This window comes from Leuresthes tenuis, unplaced genomic scaffold, assembly GCF_036924035.1.
Source record: "Leuresthes tenuis unplaced genomic scaffold, fLeuTen1.0.hap1 SCAF_12, whole genome shotgun sequence".
NCBI classification, from domain to species: domain Eukaryota; kingdom Metazoa; phylum Chordata; class Actinopteri; order Atheriniformes; family Atherinopsidae; genus Leuresthes; species Leuresthes tenuis.
Window position 1 is genome coordinate 28,377,559 of NW_027325366.1, and position 21,261 is coordinate 28,398,819.

General features: G+C 42.4%; 2 protein-coding genes across 12 annotated transcripts in view; one reads left to right on the plus strand and one right to left on the minus strand.

The window, feature by feature from the left end:
- The window catches only part of caska (calcium/calmodulin-dependent serine protein kinase a), a 116,637-nt gene that overhangs the window by 50,920 nt on the left and 44,456 nt on the right, over positions 1–21,261 (plus strand). For all 10 annotated transcript variants that reach the window (XM_072397376.1, XM_072397377.1, XM_072397378.1 and 7 more), the window contains exons 3-5: positions 2,016–2,121; positions 5,122–5,199; positions 5,301–5,373. In XM_072397376.1, coding sequence (XP_072253477.1) covers positions 2,016–2,121; positions 5,122–5,199; positions 5,301–5,373 — 257 coding nt within the window. The remainder of the gene's footprint in view (positions 1–2,015; positions 2,122–5,121; positions 5,200–5,300; positions 5,374–21,261) is intronic.
- On the minus strand, positions 17,007–20,525 carry LOC140319656 (probable G-protein coupled receptor 82). Of its 2 annotated transcripts, XM_072397396.1 has the most exons (4): positions 20,474–20,525; positions 17,800–18,623; positions 17,370–17,498; positions 17,007–17,291 (listed from the first exon to the last, which is right to left on the minus strand). In XM_072397396.1, exons 2-4 carry the CDS (start codon positions 18,616–18,618, stop codon positions 17,070–17,072), a joined length of 1,170 nt encoding a protein of 389 aa, XP_072253497.1. In that variant the 5' UTR covers positions 18,619–18,623; positions 20,474–20,525; the 3' UTR covers positions 17,007–17,069. The 2 variants fall into 2 exon arrangements, with proteins under 2 accessions (XP_072253497.1, XP_072253496.1); XM_072397395.1 differs by lacking the exon at positions 20,474–20,525 and having other exon boundaries at positions 17,800–18,669.

Below are 21,261 nucleotides of genomic sequence, written 5' to 3' on the forward strand. Positions count from 1 at the left end.
TCGTTATGAGTATATTTCTCATTGTTTGAGATTCACAATTATGCAAATCTAAAAGTCTGAATGTTTTTCTGGCCTTGGTGTGATGCGGGTAGTTGTATTCTACTTCAAATCCTTTCAATTGTCTGTTTTCCATCGAGTCTGAAGTCATTTGTGGAACTTTACAGACAAAATTCAGGGTGTTGAAAGTCCTGGCATGTAGGCTTCAACTAATGGAAATGTAGGAGGAAATGGCTCTGCGATGCAGTTGATGTAGATTATTGAAAGTAAGCTGCAGGGTTCTGCTGTTCTGTAGCTGTTCAGTAGTCTTCATGTAGACAAATCTGATTTAAAGGCTTGGTAATCCTCTGGTACGCTGCAGAAGATGCTCTCACCCACGATTTATTTATCCCACTTTACGTGACACAACGATTTCCTATTTTGGCCATAAATACAATATTGATTTCTCTTAGTTGCCTTTTTTCCTCGTATCCCTGCACAATTTTGTTACAAATCGTGTATTTTCCTCTACTTGTGTCCTTCGAAACCAAAAGTTTTCTTGCTTTTTGTCTCCTGAGAGGCAGAGCTTTGTATGCTTAAGCGTTTTTCCGTCTCTGTGTCTATCATCTTTTCCCAGTGGTTCCTCTAAACAACTCAGCCCACCTTGTTCTTTTCAGCTTCAGTAAACCCCTCCATTAACCCTCCTCCTCATTAGGAACCAGATAAAGTGGCCGATGCTTGTTGCCAGGATGCAGTAAGAGGATCTAAATTAAGGGGATGAATACAAACAAACTGCACCTGAAGCAAAGGAGAGCGGAGACTCGCGTTCAATTTGCATATGAGACATCCCTCATGCTGCGCTGTGCATTTTCCATTTATAACTACAGACAGCCCTGAGGTCGGCAGGGTGGTCTGAAACTCCTCGTTGTAAAGCGAGGGTATCAGCAGAGTTCAACTAGATTTAGATTTGTGTTAAAACACCGAGGGCTTCCAGAGGGGAAGTCTGAAAATGCCTCTCAGCTTGTACAAAGTAAACTTATGTCGGGGTGCTCGCCTGACTGCAGGCAGGATGTGGGCACGGGGGTAAACCTGTGAAATCTGTCAGGTTGCTGTAATATATGTATACTATGTTGTAATAGAGTAATGACTGTTGAAAACAAGCTGTTGTCTGTTTTGTGGATTTGGTTGTTGCTCAATAAAAAAATCCCACTGATTGATCTGCGCTGTGGGGAACGGGCAGGAGGGGATGGAGTGAGCTTTTCAGGCTGAAGCTCATAGCAGCCGGACGAAAAACAAGCAGCTGTGTTGTAGAAGCTGCTCCTTAAAGGTGTGGATGGATCGATCATAGCGATTGATTCATACATGGGTAGAAAATCCTCTTTTAGACGGCTCAGCACCAGTCACCAGACGAACCGTTTCAATTAGCTATTATCACAGTCATATTATCAAAATTACACTACGAGATACTCTTAAATAGTCGGCTTTAAAACAGGAAAAGATACTTAAAAGTAAAAACCTTGACTGTTTATTTATGCCGACTGTACGTCTTAATAAATATCTAACCAGCGAAAACGGCACATCTGTCATATGACTGCAGAACACACTGATAATAAATGATTGAAATGAAAATATGTCTTTAATTGCAGTTACTAGTTTACTACTCGTTATTTCCCTGTAGTTCGAAGCTGATATACTAAAAGTAGGTATTTAAAAGGTTTTTCCCTGATTATTATTTCAATTGATTATTTAAATTTCTTGTAGATAAAGAGTGATCATAGTTTGTTAATTTTTTTCCAGATTTATTTGTTTCTTTAACAGTTTATTTAGTCATTTGGACACTTCTGTCATTCCACAACCGAAAGTCTGACGGCACAAAAGTCTGCGTCTCCGTTTCCAGGCCCAATTCTGTCCTCAGATGCAGAATAATTAGGGACAGTCTCGTGTATACGCTTGCATATTGGATAAATCTTTGAACTGCACACTCCTCTTGCTGCCTGATATGCTCACCCCCCCTTTTTTCTTTCTATGTGTGCTTTCAGATCTAAAGAGGGAGGCCAGTATCTGCCACATGCTGAAGCACCCCCACATCGTGGAGCTGCTGGAGACCTACAGCTCAGACGGGATGCTCTACATGGTGTTTGAATTGTAAGTCCTTGCCTGGCAAGAATCCCATTGGGTCACATCAAAAGAGCAAGAACAAGGGGGCCGGTCAGGTGAAAGGAAGAGATCACACCTGTGGGTGATAAGGGGTGGATGTCCCACTATCTTCAGGAGAATGTAAGAGTGAGCTTGTGTGGGGGTAAGAGGACAAATGGCAGGGTGATGGAAGGGAAGACGACCACGACGTTAGGACAGAGAAAGTGAGGCCTGCAGCACTTTTATGTAATCAGTGCTGATATGTAAAAGCTTGTTAGCAGAGGATGGGGGTGGAGAGTGTGTGCAGAGGGTGCAGTACCACATATGAGAAGGGGAAAAAAGATGAGATTAAGATTTCACACTCACTGCTACCTCCATCTTTTCTAAAAAGCTGCGCCTCTCCCGGAGCTCCTCCCGGCCCGCTCTGTATCTTCATCTTTCCTCCTCTTCCAGAACTAATTCCTTTATCGTGTTATTCTGTTATCGCTGAACAGGCAAATACTCGGGCTGCGTGCAAAGCTCTACCATACAGCTCGCTGCAGAGAGGGAAGACTCTCAAGGAAGTGCAAGTGAGCTCTACTTAAAGAGATTGTCATGCTTTTGGAGCTTTTTGTGCACAAGTTTCATACACGGTAGATGTGGCGTCCATTTTTAGGGCAGAATAGATAACTGAGCAAACAAGGTGGATAAATGCAGACGGCTTCAGATGTCCCCCTTTCTGCCAGGTCTCAGTCCTCGCTGATCAGCAGGCTGAAATGTGTGTGTGGAGGAAACAGGCAGCAGCTAGCAGCTCTGTTCAGGTGGCAGCTGTTTATGTTACAGCTTATTGATCGGTTTTCTGTGCACCGAGACAGTCGGTCACCGGGGGCGGCAGTTTGGCCTTAACTGGGCTGAGAAGCTGTCGTTAGAACTGTATCTTAAATGTAAATCACTCCAGAGGGATTTGGTTTTGTGTTAATGTGAGCAGCTTCTCATCCTGAGCATGCAGTGACGTCTGTGGAGCTGCTTGGCTGCATGCAGATATTCTCATCTCTCTGAAAAGAGCTTCTGCTCATAATTATAGAGATTTGAAACGTTGTTACTCAACTGATGTTTTCTGGCAATTTATAGAAATCATTAGTTTCCTTTTAAGAAGAGGAAGATCTTCCTTTAGTTGTCACGTAAAAAACCAACCTTTTCAGGTTTGGGATGCATAGTTGTGGCTTCTTTGTGTTCTGGCTGTTTCCAGTGAGCAGAGAGCATCTGCCATGAGGAACAGCGCTGCACCCAGAAGCTGTTTTCAGAACTTTTCTAAAGGGCTCTGGTGTGCATCCAATCACATGGGCAGAGACTGTCATCCTGGTCTGTCCCTGTCTGTCCCGCTGTGTGACGTCAGACAAATAAAAAAGCCCATCTATCAGGGGAGGTGATGGTGATAATGTGGTGGCGACGAGGCTGAAGCAGTCTGTCTCATAGGTGACAGCAGAGCACGCAGACGTACTGCAGGGTTAATCACCCCCCTGAACCACCACCAACCCCCATGAAAGGAGTCCTACTTGAAGTTGTCCCCATCTTTACCTTTAAACCAAGTCCTTGATGCTCACTGTACTGCTGTCTCCAATGCATTCTGTAATACATCAGCACAAAGATCATAGATGAATCTTAGATTAATCTCAACTCTCATTTTTAAACCGTGTTTGCAGCTACACTTATATGACATTTCAGGTGTATTAATATCTCCACCTGCTGTCTATAAATCAGGCTCTAAGCAGCCTGTATAATTACTGTGAAGGTAAACTGTCTGTACTGTGGTCCTCTGAGACTACAGCAGAGGGAGGTTCAAACATGGATTGAGGAGCTGTTTAAAGGGACATAATGATGTGATTCTCTGGCTGTAGAAAACCATTTCTTAGCCCCGTCTACCTGTAATTTGAGCCCCAGCGCTGGAACTGCTGTGGTTGAAAAGAAGCATTAAAGAGTTAAGCCGAGTTTATGCTTCATTGTCAGTTCTCTGTGGTCGTTTCTGTTTGTGTCGTTGGACGAAGCCACTGTGAAACAATCTCTCCTCATTCACTGTTGAGCTGGCCTCACCGCCACAGCTCGCCATCTGTCCTCAGCTGGTCGAAGCTTTATGTATGTTTATATTTTACAAATGATGGAAATAGTACTCAATATAATCAAAAATGTCAGATCAGTGTGAGAAGTGCGACCTCCCTGCCAGGGTCGTATGCTTAGTCCCTGGTTCCTGGGGAGGATCTAAAAGGAGTTCCATTCAGAGCACTTATTTTTTCCAACCTTAGATTTATTATCTGCGCTGTCTGCTGGGCCTGAGGGGAAAAACATTGTGAGAATTGTTTGTGAAAACGAGTGAACGAAACAAAAATGGTTTGCTGTGTAGCTTCACCCGGTCTTTCTGCTGTTAGCGAGTCTGTGTTCCCTCAGATCTGCAGCATGTTTCATAGATTGAACATGACCCTCTCCACCATTTCACTGACACTTTTCACTAATCTCTGCAGTGTGTTCCCGGCACCACTCGACACAAACACCACACTTAAAAGTTGAGCAAATTTAGTTGCTTTAGAGAACTTGTTCAGGGCGGATTTTGATTGTTGTTGACGTCCCTTTTATCATCTTTGACTCAAAAGCATCAGTGTCTGGTTGTTTACTACTATTGTGGGCTCTTAAATTAGATTTCAGAGTAAGTTTGCTGTTGTGCTGTGAAATACACACAAAACAACAAATTCTAAAACTGGTTGAACTTCCTAAACCTCAAGTCGTCATGGAGGGAAAAACTCGGAGAGCTTCACAGGAATGCTGTCAGCATCATAACGGCATCCAGCTGCTTCTACTTCAACCTTACAGAGAAGATAAATACGGCTTCTCTTCCACTGACCCGCACCCAATCACAGAGAGGCTCACACTGAGGCTTTAATAAGAGTGACCTTTTCTTTTTACCAGTGTTCTTGCCGTGCACTTTACACCTCACCGGACCTCTCAAACGTGCGTGTCTTTATTTTTTGTTTTTGTCAGTATGGACGGTGCAGACCTGTGCTTTGAGATCGTGAAGAGGGCGGATGCTGGCTTTGTGTACAGCGAAGCAGTGGCCAGGTGAGGTTACATAAGAGACTCCCTGATGCTCTTATTGTTGTATCAATGTTTGTTCACCTTTGAGACATAACTGCATGGTTTGTTCACTTATCTTTCATCAGTCACTACATGAGACAGATCCTGGAGGCGCTGCGATATTGCCACGACAACAACATCATCCACCGGGACGTCAAGGTATCCGTGGCTTCGTTCCTTTTTATGCTTTTCTGCAACTTTACTAATCTGAGTCTAGGGCTCAGTCTAGAAAATGAGCAGCTGCAGACCTGCTGATGTTTGCTGATTCTGTCTGTACATGCATTAATAGGTGTCATACATTTTGAATCTGTCTTTGTTTGTGGTTATTTGGGTTTTACAACATTTTTGCAAATTACTCTGAGGAGTGCAGATTTTCTGCTACTAATGTTGTGTTTTTTGGTGGCTTTGGAAAGAAAAAGGGATCGTTTTACTTAGAAAACAGCATTATGGAGGCAACTGCAGCTTACAAACCTATACTTGCATTAGTTTGTAGCTGAAACTGAAAGTACTTTCAGTGTCTTCACTGACCGACTTCACTGTATTTAGTTTAAAAATGTAACATTTGATGGCAGCAACACACTGGTGACAGGTGAGGGTGTCAGGACCGGTCATAAAAGAAACATCGTGGCTCAGCTCTTTGTGCCAAACTCAGTTGAACAAATCATTTTTCACTGTATTTTAGGAAAGATCCAACGGGATTTGGAAAATATATTCAGGATCTTCAAAGAGTTCTGGACAAATTTTGACATCCGGAAACTTAAAATAGGCATTTACATCAGTCAATTATTTAAGAAAGTTATTACAATGGTCTGTTGGCAGATCTTTTGTTAGCAAAATGGCAGATTTAAAAACAGAAAATTGCCTGATTTTCTTGTATTTTCCAAAGTATTTGTATGAAGTTTGGGTTGAACTGTTTGTGTCGATGACATCTTACGGTCTGAGAGCCTTTTTCCGGCCTGATTTATCTCATAGATTACACCTGTTTTTATTGAGGAACGTCGCAGTTTATGGCGCTGTAACTACGTCATGTGACGAAACAACGGGAGGAAGCATTTGGTTTGCACCAACTCGACACAGCTTCCAATATGACTGAAAGCTATCGGTAAAATAAAGCTCACATGTGGTGGCACAAACAGAACAGATTTGAAACTGACGTCCGTTCGAGGATTGGATGAAAGCTCTAAAAGAAGAAGCAGCACGTCAGTTGGCTGTGGTTGGCTCTGCCACTAAGCTGTAGTGGAAAAAGTAGTCCGTGAGCAAATGGGGAAATGCTACTTTCTTATTCAGACATGGGTAGAGCTGGACTTCTGCCTTCAAAACAAGAAAAAGTCTGGATCAAACTTTGTTCTCTACACGATGCGATGCGGCCTGCTTTAAATTCCTTTGAGCTCTATGTATAGAACCAGCATCTGGTTCGATTCGAGCAGAATCTGTGGTTAAACCCGCTCTGGTATCACACCAGCTGCAGGCCCCCCCATTTGTCAGTGTGAGAACAGAGAAAAATGGAGGCGTTTGCCTGATATCAGCAGACACACCTCCTCAGTATGACTCTGCTCTCAGTCAAACACAATGGTGATTATTAATCACTTATAATTCAGACATCATGTATTCAGCATCGGGTAACTGGCTGCTGCGTGTGACCTTAATGCAGCTTGTCATAACAGTAAAAAAAAGACATCAACGTATTTGATGTGCCTGCGACCCCTGAATGGCTGGCGTGCATCTGTGTGAACAGAGCCGAGCCTTTGCTTAGTTATTGTGTCAGCTGGTTTTAAAGGTATTATTGAGACGTATGAGATAAAATGCCCGTTGGTTTAAGCCCAGTGGCTCTAGTCTCGGCCCTGTTGTCTCAGCTGTCAGTTAACAGTCTGTTTGGAGGGGTTAGCCCGCCCACACACTCCGCCCTTCCAGTGCAGTCGGCAGCTTTTATATCCTGTGAGGCTGGTGGTAGATGTAAGCGGTAACAAGGCTGTTAGCGGGGCTGTTTCACACCCTCTGCGTTCACGCCATCTTTCTGAAGCTCACATATTTGTGAGGTTCACATCTTCATGTTATATTCACTGTTTAACTGCAGCATTTCCTGTTAGACGTACTTCATTGCTGTTCCCATAACACCTACCATAATTTAGGAATTAAGGTGATACTGGCTGTTTGTCATGCAATTGATCGGTTTTCTTATGACCTCAGAATAATGAAATGGTGCTTACATTAATTATGGTCTTTATTAATGCAATTTGCCATGTTTAGAGTCACTGAAGTAGTACATTCTCTATTCAAAGGAATCTGAATTCTAAAATTATTCACGGAAGCTTGTCTGGTGTCAAGTTTGTGCATCTCTTATGGAGTATTGAGACATGTTCAAATTGAGAGTGGAACAAAACTCTCTCCTCTCCATTGGTAATTAGTAATACATAAAGTCACATACAGTATCTGCCACAGCTTGACAAGAGGAAGACTCTTTACTGGAAGTGAAAATGAAAAAAAAAAAAGACCAGAAGTGGCACTGCTTTGATTGTATAGAATTATGCTGGAAACGTATACATGATTTACGTGAGAGAAAATCACTCTGATTTAGTCACATTTTATAGAAGAAATGTGTTTGTTATGATTGTTACGCCACTTAAAGGATGAACCAGTGCCGTGTCTACACTTTGCTACCAGCAGCCTGTCACACAGACTCATCATTTGTTCCCATTTCTTTAGTTGTATGAAAAATACCAAAACACAGACATAAAACTGTATTTTTCCACCAACAAGGGGACTGTTTATGTATTATGCAACCCTTTTTTTGCCTTCTATGCAGTACTTTCATTTATGTTTACACAGGTTTCAGTGCAGCTATTTCTCATTTTCCTGGGAACAAATAAAGATGAGGGTTGGCTCAAGACTTTAGCACAATGCTGTCGATGTTTTATGAACGGGGCGCAACATTTCTGATGATGAAAGGGAGCTTTGACACTGGCTCACGCTGGTGTTCACTTCTGTTAACGCAGTTTAACAGTGACTGTGTGAGCGGCTGTCTCCACCGTATCAGATGTACCTCCTATGATCCGAATCCTTTATATGAGACACACAGAGCAGCACTTACACATGCAGCACATTTGCAAAACTGTCCTTGTTGAATATGGATCAGCATGCCAGATCCACATCCTTCCATGCATGAAAGTCACTGAAATCATTTAAATTCCGATGTTCATAAATCGCCACGACGCACCACACTGTATTTGTCTTCCCACTCACTTCACCACAGACCTCCCCCGGTGATGGCAGCACCACCGCGTTTGTCGCTTACTTTCTGTGGATCTCTGTTTGTCTTCAGCCCCCTCGTTGCTGAACACGGCGTGCATGCTAATACTCCACAAACAGATCAAACTCGTTTTTTCCTCCTGAGTTCTGGATGCACATTGTGAAGGTGAACTTTCCTTTTTGAAGTGAATTTTGAATCTGCAAAGCACAGATCCTGACTCTCCCGAGCCATTTGAGGAATCTATAAAGGCATCAGAACGTTTAATGGAAACATGAATAACACTGGCGCAGACCTACACCTCAGTGATCAACAAATACATTTATCTCACATCCTACTCAGGTGAGGGGATCTCCCATGTGTTTTATGTCCGAAAATATAAAACTTAAGTAAGAAACTCAACACAAATGTTTGCATTTGCATTGCAAGGGTACTTCCTCTTGTCGGATGAGAGGGAAGTTATTTTGCCCTTTATCCATCCATCTATACCTGCTTCATCCAATTTGTTTGATTTAATTTCCTTTACTTGACAATTCTGTCAAGTATTTAAAAGGCTTTAGAACACATCTCAGGCCTGAATGGATTAAATAAGCTGGTGTTGAGAGAGCGTCTTAGTTTATATTTACTCTACTGTTTCATCAGATTAACACTTTTTCAGTGAATTACAGGAAGTGAGGGTGTCGCATGCATGTGTGGAAGATCAATGCTAGCTGTCCATTTTAGTTTTAGTGTTTAGTTCTCTCTGCTTTTAAGATCCATTTCTCACCTCTGACAGCTGCGGCAAACAGCAAACTGTATCGGGTCTCAACATTTCTGGTGTTGCCATATGCGACCCAAAAAAAGCTGTGATGTTACTTCGACTGCTCGAATGTTGTAAAGTCTCTTGACTCTGAGTTAAACTTGACAGAAATGACAGACGAACGGTTTTCTCATTAGTCCACCATCTTGGCACCTTTGTGCTTGTGTTAGGCGTTCAAACTGAGGAGGCCACGCGTCTCTATCAATGACATTAACAAACCATAAAAGATCGATTTTAAGAGATGAATTATGGAGAAAAAAAACATTTCAGAACATATATTTGGGTGTTTGCCAACATAAAGAACTAAAGAGAAAACCCACAACCCTAAAGGGCCCATTGGTCCTCGCTCCTATTTAGGTTCAGAATTGTATTGTACCGTGTATATAATGACAATAAAGGTTATTCATTCATTTATTTATTCACTCATTCTTCGTTTTGGGCCACCTAGGTTTGAAAGGGTTTGGATTTGAATGGGTTTTCTACATCAGACTCCCACCTCTCCGTCCAACTTCAGCTTCAGACTCTGCTGCTTTTCTGTCCCTCAGATGAGAAGTCTTTGCTACTGATGGATATTAATAGACTGACAGTGAAGTGCAGGGTTTACGGAGCCGATATGTTGTGAAGGGATTAATCTGTGAGCTTTTGACTCTAGCATAGGTCCAGTTTGTTGTTATTTTGTGCCGTGATGAGGAATCTGAACCAACTGTCCGAGGTCAAACTGTAGGTGAAGTAAATGGAAGTCGGTTAAATATTTTTCTCAGGTCACGGGTCACTGCACATCCTAAAACTGGGTAATGTGAAACAACGTTTAAAGTTTCAGTGGTATTTGAACCACAGTCTTCAGGAAATTGTGAACAAAGAATATTTAAAGGGAAAAAGAATGTTGTTGAGTCATAGTTAAGGCGTCCTACAACATGGGTGCTGAATGGATGGTTTTGTGGATCTGGAGGTGTGAAAATTAGACCAGTATGTTCCTAAAGTAGCCCGTACGGGTCAAACCACACATTCAGTTCCAGCTCACTGGACCTTTAACATCTGCTCTGACTGATGCAGACATTTGTCTTCTGCTACAACTGTGAAGATGTGAGGGATGCATCAATGCCGCCGAGCAACACAGAACAGCAATTTTTCACAATTGTATGTTAGTTTCCAGTTTATTTCTCAAATAAGTAAGCATGTTAGGTTATTCAGATCAATACAGCATCACATTATCAGATCAGATTAGGTAATTTAATGCGTGATGAGAAGCTGCAAAAACACAGCAGAATTAGTGCCTCTGAGAGTATTTTTGCATCAAGCTTAGTAAAAGTCTTCAGTCCTCTGAGGGTCCACCGCAGGCTGCAGTTTCAGCCTCTTCTTTGGAAAACTGATGGAACACATTTGTCTGTTTCAGTCTCGCTGCAGAGCAAATGCCACGTTCTACATATGAATAGCTACAAGGATGAGTGATGGAGAGAAGACACATTTCCCCACTGACTACTTGAATGTCAGCTGTTTGACAAGTGAAAATGGCCCGAGTCCACTTGGGCCTCCGTGCGATGTACACGGAGGACTGCTCACAGCATCATTAGTGCTGTTTGTGTGATGACGGGTGGTTGCACGGTGGAGCTAATGTCTTCTGTAATGGCATCCAGCGAGCCTCCAGGTGTCAACCATGAAATTCTGTCAGCAAAGTATCACGCTGAAAAAATATGCGGGACAAGTGTACCGCTGGATGTCGCAGATTTTCTTTCTCCGTTTCTGCATGTGTAGAACAGTAAAACCAGTGAACCTACAGATAAATGCTGATGTCCTTCTGCTGAGTCGACGTGGAAATTAGGTGTTTCCAGTACATTTGGGAGGAGAGCAGAGGTCAAGCTAAAAGTAACAAACACTACAAAGCCATTTGGAAATAACTTCAGCTTTTCAGTCATCTGTCACTTCTGCATCTGACAGATCATATTCGGTGCAATTTAAGTAATTGTGAGAATGCTGTTAAGCATTCTTTCAAATCATTAAAAAAGCTTCCTCCTCTTTGAAACCTAACTGCTTCAGCATACTTTCAGCTAGAGACACCATTCAAACTTTAAAAAGATTTCAAGCTATTACTGAATGATGCAGCTTTTAAAATGTTCTGCCAATTTTGAACTATCACAATTTAAAGATTGAGTAAAGTCATTGAGGATTTCTGAGCTTACAATGCAGTCCAATGAGACAGATACATGTGTAGAGTGGAGGTTCCAACTGACAGTGTAAGATTCTTCAGAAAAAAAGTTTTTAACCTGTCACTGTGTCCACAATCTTTAACCCACAGACATCATTTTAGCATCAAAACGTAGGAAACTGTGTCCTCTTTCAGCCAGTGTGACTTTCATAGCCTTCAGAAATTCACTTTTTGAACTAGAGGCCTCTAAATCACAGGAGTACCTTCCAACTGCCAATCCTTTTTGCATTTTTCTTCTGTTCTTCACTAATTTTCTGCCTTCATCCAGCTCCAGGTCCTTTCAAACATACCTTTCAGGCCAGCTCCTTCTCCTTCTGTTATTTTTATCCTTTCACCTTTTTTTTGCTGAGACTTTTTTCAGCCTTTAATCAATTCTTCAGATCTTCCAATAGCTTGAAATAATTATTCTATTTTCATTTCAACTTCAAATTCCTTGAACCAAGACTTCAGGAACTGATTTTCTCCTAAAATTGAAAGTCTTTTTTAAGCTTTTTTTCAGCATGGTCCCATTCAGCTTATCAGCATTGAGCAACAGTGAGCTTCTTCTAATTGCAGCTACAAATTCCTCTTTCTGACTTGATGAACTGATAAAACCAAAAATAGCAGAAGTTAAAATGCTGGTGAGTATATTTGTCTTCACTGAGACGGATGCCAGCATATCTGTAATTATGGCCTCTGCTGTGACCTCTGAGCCTGAAAAAATGGCTGTTGCTAACTAAATCCAACAATTTGCAACCAGTATTCACAGTGTGGTAAATGCATCGATAAACTCACACACAAGAAGCAAAAAATGGACATGAGAAACGTGGCTGGAGATGTTCCAGTTATTCTGGCAAAAGGGGCAAAACCAAAAGACTCCTTTACACAGTCGAGAGCATCTTCCAAGTGTTGCTTGTAGCCGAACTTCCTCTTTCTGGGAGTTTTCATGATATTCTCTAGAAATCTGCGCGGTTTCAGACTTTGGAGAAGCTCAGTAGCAAAGACGGTGACGGGTTAACCAGCACTTGACCCGTGTGGAAACTGTATGATTGACATTAAACCAAGATGAGAGCCGCCTGTAGTTTTTTTTGTGTTGGTTAAATGTGAAATTTTTACAAAAAATGTCTTTCCTGCTTTGTTTTAGCTAATTGGGATACGGGACATGGTCTCAATTTGTGATGCTGTGCAGCTGGTCAGCCTAAATGTGCATGAGGCTGAGGAATGACTTGTTTTTATGGTACCAAGCATATACAGTGATGTGAAAAAGAGAGCTGCATCCATCCCCCACCAATCTGTGTCATTGTCTTCAACAAAAACCAACTCAAAACGCAGACACAATTCGTGAAGACAGAAATCCAAAACATGATTCAGCATCTTGTAACCAGCTCATTTTGACCCGCTCTTCTTTTCAGCGTATCTAACACAGTTTCTATCAACGGTGCAGATCTTTGTCCACTATGACTTCTGCCTTTTCCACAGCAGAGTAGCTAAAAGACCAACAACAGCACCAACACTAACAAGACCAGCCCAATTTGTCCACATATCTCTGAGACTGCCCCAAAAGTGGAAGCAAAACACTGGAACATGCAGATGTGATGTTACAAAGTTCAAATGTAGAGGTAGCAAAAGTATGTTTAGAGCATGAAATGTGCTGCTATGTTCCAGTTTTAGAGAGAATAGGCGTATTCCTCCAACCCTTCCAAACATAAACTTTAACCTTTAACATGCTAACTGAGGCCTGGACAGTCTGAGATGTAGCTCTTGGCTTTTTGACCTTGGGGTGAACTTGCTGGGACGTCCACTCCTGGGAAGATTGACATCTGTCCAGAATGTTTTCCACTTGTGAATAATCTTTCTCTCTGTAGAATGATGGACCCCAAATAGTTTGGAAATGACCTTATAACCCTTCCCAGATTGATGGGCAACAACAACTGCTTCTCTAAGGTCACTGCTGATGTCTTTCCTCCTTGGCATTGTGTTAACACACACCTGAATGCTGCAGACCAGCAGACTGCCAAAACTTATGTTCTTTATAGAAGTGCTCACACTTGCGTTTGATTAGCACCCCCAGGCTACTTCTCCCACTCTTATTTCCTATGGAAGCAGTAAGGCTGGAATTAGGCCTCTCTCAAAATATTCCTGAATCATCTGAAGCTGTGTTTTTATTTTCCAGACCTGGATGAAAACAGCAGATTTTTACTATGACCTGACTGATAGAGGATCTACGTTCCTGTTAATGTGTATAGACTTAAGCTTATTCTTTTTTTTTTTTATCATATCAAGTTTTGGACAGATTTATAAAGGAAACGGTCTGAGGACTACTGGTAGATCCTCTTGGCTGATTTGGCACAACAGCTTCACACATCCCGAGTGTCTCAGTTCTGATGCTGTTTTGTGTCTGGAAATGTTTTTGCTTGAATACGTAACCCATCCTGTATGTATGTGTGATAACTGCAGACAACCGCTGGATCTGACGCCATCTCTGGGGAGATTTACGTCTGTCTCACAAATAAATGCAAGATTGCACACAGACAGACTGTCAGCAGAAACATATGAGTTTCTTCATGGCCCAAACACACAGAGGTGTAAGTAATGGTCTCTGATGCAGCAGCTGTAATGAAGCTGAACAATTGGGAGACTGATGAGTGAAAACGGTTATAATCGTTAGGCAAATACAGCCTCAGTGAGCTGCCGCGGGTTATGTTAAATTGGAAAAGCAGACGTTACTAAAGTAATTGCCTTCTTCCTGTTGATATGCTGCAGTTTTTAACGGCGACACCAAAAACATACACAATTATCACAACAGGATGAAATAGGATGCGTAATTTCAACGCTAAAGTGAGTCGTAAAACTCTGTTCCTGTACCCAGGAGTGTTGAATGGGACAGCATTCCTCTACCAAAGGTCCAACATCTGGCCTCCTCAGTTCCCAGATGTTGTGAAAAGAAGAGGTGACGCTACACAGTGGTAAACTTGGTCCTGTCCCAGCTGTTTTTAGATGTGCCGCGACCACCAATGGCTCCTCAGTGATGTGGTGGTCGGCCCTGTTTTCTCACAGCGAGAGGGTTCCTGGTTTGAATCTCAGCCGGGGGTCTTTCTGTGTGGAGTCTGCACGTTTTCCCCGTGTGTGTGTGGGTTCCTTCTACTCAGGCCTTCATCCTGTAGTCCAGAAACATGCATGTTAGTTTGATTAGGGATTCTACATTGAGTTAGATAGAATACAATTTTGTTTTATTGTGGTTTATGAGATTTGCAAATCATTGCATTATTTTTATTTAGATTTTACATGAGCTGGCGTCCAAACCTTTGGAAGTGGGGTGTATTTCTTCACAAAGTCAACTAAAATAACAGCTGTTTTTGTCGGACCAAAGACGGGTGTATTTGTGTTAAAAAACTGGGGATTTCATGGTGATTTTAAGCTGTGTACCTATTAAAGGCTATAGTTGGACTGAATGATATATTTATAGATTATACCCATCTTCCGCAACACAAAAAAGGATCAAAGTAAATTAGGCTTGACCAGCCTAAGTTGAGTCTGTATTCCTGCTCTGCTCAATCCTCATTCAGATCCTCCACTTAAAGTATCCAGTTGCAGTCATTTGGTTTCCACAGTGTAACATCTGGCTCCTCTCAGTCAAACATCTGTATGCATGAGTTACTTTGCTGTCATTGTTCTCTTTGAATCGTCTTCCTGATGGCCCGTTTCATACCGTTTGGCAGAACTCGTGACTTGTTCTTCTTTGCTGCTTAATTTGCGTGGTTTGGATTTTCTCTGCTTTATTTCAGCAGTAAGGAAGCTGGCAGAAAATGACTTTGTCATAAAGTTGTTGGATTTTCTTTTTTTTTTGTTCTTTTCTCTTGGCATCATTACAAACTTCTTCCACTTAAACAGGACAAATCAAGCGCTGTGAATGCATTGAAAGCGCTCTGACTGATGCCACTGTGTCATCATCTACTGATTTGAGGACTCCTGCTCTGAAGCCTTCAGGTCAGGTCTTTTCAAACTCACGGTGGATCTGACTCTGAACACAAGGAATACACACTCTTATTTGGTAGCATTTTCAGTCCCACTGAAGCATCACTTGCTTTATCGTCTGGATCTATTGTGTTTTGATAAATAAGAGGGGCAAAACTGGCTGTTAAGGTTTATGGAGATCAAATAAGAAGAAGAGTTGCTTTGCTGTAGACTTTACACAAATTAACTTCTTGCAGCTGCAGCAGCTGTTAGACGGCATGTGGATTTAAGACACTTTAATTTTGAGACGACACGCTACATCCATCTTTTATAGAGAGTCATTGGTGCAACATGAAAGCTACGAACAGCCCATAAAGCTCTGTAACAGACTGTAAGTGCACTTATCTCTTCATTCGAGAGGAGCATATGAACAGTTGTATCTTCCATGAAAATAAACACATCAAACACAAGCACACACACTAAACAATGTGGCTTTTAATTTGAAAGATAATCCCCTTTTTATAAACTGTCAGTATTCTGCATTTACATCCCTTCTCAGTCTCCTACAGGTCCCTGCAGCCGCTAGTTTCATCTAATTTCATGCTTTAGCACCATAATACAAGCAAAAAAGCAAAAGTATTGAAAAGTCTTTCTTTTTATTACTTTTGAAACTTTCCCTGATCTTTTGAGGCCAAACCTTTGCTTCGAGATGTGTCAGTGTGCAGCTGCAGTATATTTACAAGCTGCAAAAAGCAGGCGCTTCACTCAGCGTGAACTCCTTCTCTCCCGCCTTTCTTTATGTGTGCCGTGTGTTTTTTGCTCTGATCTTTATCTGTCCTTTGGTGAGTCTAGGAGGAGGCGCGGGGTGCACACAGCGAGGCATCTGACTTCATCGGGGGTTTTCTTGTGTGAGAAGCTGCTCTGGCCCCTGGGGGGACACACATCTACAGGGACCGCACTTCATTCAACTGCGTCTTCTTAAAAAAACACACTTGCACACTCCTTCAGCACAAATTCGCACACCCGGAAATCCCTTATTTATAATTTAGACACAATTACCGAACAAGGTTTGTGACACACAGATATCAAATATTTATAACCTGTTGTTGCACATTACAGGTGCTCTGCAAACAGCTTCTTCTACGATATCAGGTGTTTCCCCATAGACTGCATCACATTTAATCAAAAACTACCTCCAACACAACATATTAAAAACATCAGCCTTTAGAGCGGCTTGATTAAGAAATAGCTTTACGTCCGCAGGTCTGAGATCAGTACAGCAAAGGAACAGGCACAGAACAGTGAGTAGAACGTGTGTTTAATGTTAAGAACACTCAGCTTAGCATGCTTTAAACATACTCCAGAGTCTAAATTTTTCAGCTAAGAGTTAAAAAAAGATGCACGGACAGATGATACATGTTTTTGAATAAAGCGGCATACCTCACAGACACATTCGGGCTACAGTGAGACCAGCATGGGCAGGAACCTGGATCAAACATCATGTCTTCGTGTGCAATCTGAACGGCAGAGTTGGGGAAACGATATCGAAAGGGAGCCGCTATATTTTTCTAACCAAACTGGTGGCTGTCAGTTTGCAGCTTTATACACTGATTTTACAGATGTTCCCGCTTTGTGGTAGATGCAGGTTCAAGAAAAAATGGTTGGGAACCACTCCTCTACAACACACCTCCGTGGCCTGTATCCACAGAGGCTGTGACCGTATTTACTGTTTCAATCTTGTCTGTAGTCGACCAAAACGCTTCCTGTCTACTGGAGTTTGTCTGGTTGGGCCAGAAAAGTCTGAGGGTTTGATGACGGAAGGCCCTGTCCAACAGGAAGTACATGATGGGGTCAGTCGAGCCTCTCAGAGCAGCCAGAAGAATCAGGCAGTTCTTCACCTAGAGGAGGAGACAGAAACTCAGCATGCAAACTGCGAAGAGCGCAGAACGTAAAGTACAAAGGTGACATGTATTCACCTCAATTAAGACGGAGAGTGGGTGGCAGCTGCCGACGCCGGGGGAAAGCAGCAGGTGAGGTTGATGAGCCAAAGTCATGAAGATGGGTTTGAAGATGTGATAAGGCAGCAGACAGACTGAAAGAACAACCTGTGGAGAGATGTGTAAAGATCCCTCCTCAAACAATCCTGGATGACTGATACGAGGAGTATCTCCTTCTCCGTCAAGTCTTTGTACCAGAACAATTTCAATTTGATTTATTTATTTATTTTTTTTTAGTTTAGCCATTTAACGATGAGCTATGAATCACACATTCATCTGTTTTCTATTCCTGCTCAATCCAGTTCAGGGTCACGGGAGAGCCTATCCAGCACCAACATACATGAACTGGTCACAAATGCTGAATGAAAACAAGAGCATCAATTTCAAATAAAAGGGAAGTTGTGGTTACCTGGATGACTACGATGTTTCTGAACACTCGTGTCAGCAGGCTCTGCGAGGTGGGGATGTGGGCGTTGCGATGAGAGCGTCTGATATGCCTCAGCAGTGTCACGTAGGACACGAGCACCAAGAAGTAAAGCACAAAGAAGAGGACCATGGGCAATGTGCTGAGGATCGCTGACGTACTGCCTCCTAGTTCCACCGTTGGGCTGTAGCACATCTCCCCACCGCCGCCGCTCTCCTTTTCTCCATCCTTTCTGCTCTTCATAGCCTCATTAACAGAATAGTAAACAGTCACTGGCACAATCGAACCCACAGAGATCAACCACACTGTGGCGCACACAGTGTTGGCGAAGGAGACCCGTTTGAGGCAAGTGAAGAAGCTGTTGGGTAACAGGGTGGCGCAGGTGCTTGGCCTGGAGGCGTGGGTGTTCTGAATGAGCAGTGCGAAGCGACTTAGCGCGACCCAAGCGAGGATCAGGAGGCTGATGTAGACGTTAATGTGGAGCACGGGGGTGATGCCGTGCACCACTATCTGGCACAGGACACTGCTCAGATCCCACACTGAGCCCCGGGCGAAGTAGGCTGTGAGGAAGGGCGAGGTGAGGCTCAGCAGCAGGTTGGAGATGCTCAGGTGGGACAGGTAAATGTGGATGGGGGTGACGGAGGAGATGCAGCGCAGGAACACCCACAAAGACAGAGCGTTGCCTGGGAGAGCGGTGAGGAAGAGGAGCGTGTAGATGGAGGGGATGAAGAGGAGGGTTACAGCAGAGGGACAAAGGGAGAGGGAGGAGTTGTGGGGCTGATCTGTGTAGGCCATGCTCTCCATTTGATCTGTCAGAACACAAAGCTTCATTTAGTTTTATTGTTTTAAGGACATCTAATTCACAGAAGGAGTAAATATGTCCTGCATAAGATCACTCAGCATCTGTGTTGAACTTTTTTTTAAAAACCTCACCATAAAGTAGAAATGACCCCCTCTTTACCAGAGACTTTCCTGCTAATGATGTAAAGTGCGTTATATATGTGTCAGATTCACTTTTGAAGGCATGTGAAACCTCAGCTGTGCTGGTTTTGAGTGCAGCTATTCTCCTCCACGTTACATCCTTTCCTTTAAGGACCCACCACAGCTCAACAAACCCCCCCACGCTGCAGGTTGGTTATTTTGTATGTCTTCAATCCTCTGCTATCACAACTTATCTCACTGCAGTGAGTCTGATAGCTGTTTCTACCTGAGCAGCGTTGTGGTTAAATTTAATCTGCACCAGGAGAAGTTGGCGACCTATGTTGAGCTGAAAGGCGTCACAGAAGGCAGTCCTTCTTTAAACTGCCTGTATCACCATGATGCTGAGAGTTGATGTCTGACGGTGTAACTATTTTGTTGTTTAGTTTGGTGAGGCAGCAAAACCTGGTCTGCGTCAAACTTGCTTCGTAGTACAATCACGGTACGTAAGTTTGTCGTCAAAAGGGCTTAAAAAAAGGGAGCTAACAGAGAACCCTCCTCATGCCACTCATTTTTAGGACTAATTTAGGCATTTGTTTGTGGATTGTTGTAAGAGTACATATAATATTAATTTGCATAATCCAGTCATGTTTGTCTGCTCCTGTTTCGATAAGAGAAAATTAGAAAACATCCCTTTAAGGTGGATTTAGAACATATATTAAGGGCAATTCTTTTGCGATTAATCGCCAGTTAACTATGGACAAACTTCTTTTTAAAAGAACTGATCTTTCTTTCTGTTTCCAAACCAAAACACAACTTTTTTTTTGCTTGAATGTAACACTGCTTGTGTGATAAAATTATAGTATAAAAGAAATATTTTGTATGGAGTCTATTTCCTCCTTTTTTTATAAATTTTCTCAAATGAATTCATCAATTGATTTGTTCATTTGTGCCTTTTATAGTCACATCTTATGTCTATTTTTACATTGTAAACTATCAGTCCTTTACTCGTGGTTCTGTTTGTTCCAATTTCTTTTTTTATGGCTTTTTGTGGAAGCAAACCACACATCTGTCGTTCACACATCAGATCTCCACATGGTACAGGTGCAGCATTCATCAGTTATCATTACACACATCTTTTTATTCTGGGGATGGACAACTGCGAGTCAAACAGAGAATCAAACACAACGAGGAAGTTTATCACGTTAAAAGATGTGTGTCTGCATCAGATCAACTTCTTGCTGTCACCAGCCAGTTGCATATTCCAGTCACAGCTTCCTCTGTTTTTATATCTAAAGCTGTTCTCATACATGCAGGCAAGAGATATTTTTAATTAGTTTGCAGCTGCTGTTCACACTCTTCAGAGCAGGCATTTTGTGCTAGAGGTGTGATTTCAATGATAGAAATGCAAAGGAAGGGGTGTGGTGGAGCCTCTGTCCAGTGCCCAGGCTGCAGGACACGATACAAGAATGTGGCTCAAACAAAAGTTATACGTCTGAATGCGTCCACACCATTGAGCAAAGAGTGGAAATCAACACGCAGGTCAATCTCACTCTGGGACAAAAGCTGCTGTTCGCAGAACAACTGGTCAGAAATGTCCTCCAGGTATTCAGTCAAAAACGCCTGACAAGCCCTGACAAAAGCGTTTAAATTTCTCATGTTGATCATTTTTAGTTTCTAATTTTCTAATTAAATGACAAAAAGCAGAATTCATTCTTTGGCAAATAAACGATGTACGTACCGCTGACAGCCGCTCTGAGCCTCCAGCTGAATGTTCACGGATGAAGTGAAGTGGGCCTGCAGACTCAGGCTCTGTGCACCTTCCTCCTGCTCATTAAAGCAGATATTGATGTCAGATTTAGCAGAAGTAGCTTTTTTGTCTGGTGGGAGTGGCCTTCACTTCACTTGTGACCTTCTCACTTTTTCTAGATTTTTTTTCCAGCCTCCCCTTTGACTAAACGTTATGATAAAGGGTGGTAGCAGGCGGTGTGGGAACAGAAAATGAGGTTTTAGCCACTGCACCACAACAATAATTAATGCCGTCTCTGGTTTCTCTCTCAGCTTTAGTTTTCTTGAGCTTTCTTCCACTTCTTTTCAAAATTTGATTATTTTTTACAAGCAGGTTTGCTGTATTCTCTGATATCAACCATTTAGAGATTTCCACAGCTGTCTTTCTATCTAAATCTTGTCTGTTCTTACTGTATGTCCACAGAAGTGAAACCCAGAAATGCCTCTAAACTTCATGACTTTAATCGGCCTCGGGGGGGCGCTGCTGTTGCAGCTGAGAAAAAGAAGTGTCGGGTGTGTGTGATCAGGGTTTAAATCTCTCTCTTTCATCACACAGTAACCACACAGACTTCACATTTATTAAAAAAACGTGTAAATTGGCAATATTAAAACAAGACAGGATGCTTCTTACATGTGAGCTCCGACGTTTACTTGCAAGAAGTAATAAAGCACTTTGAATTGCCTTGTGTATGAATTGTGCTCTACAAATAAACTCGCCTTGCCTAATATCTATGAAAGCTT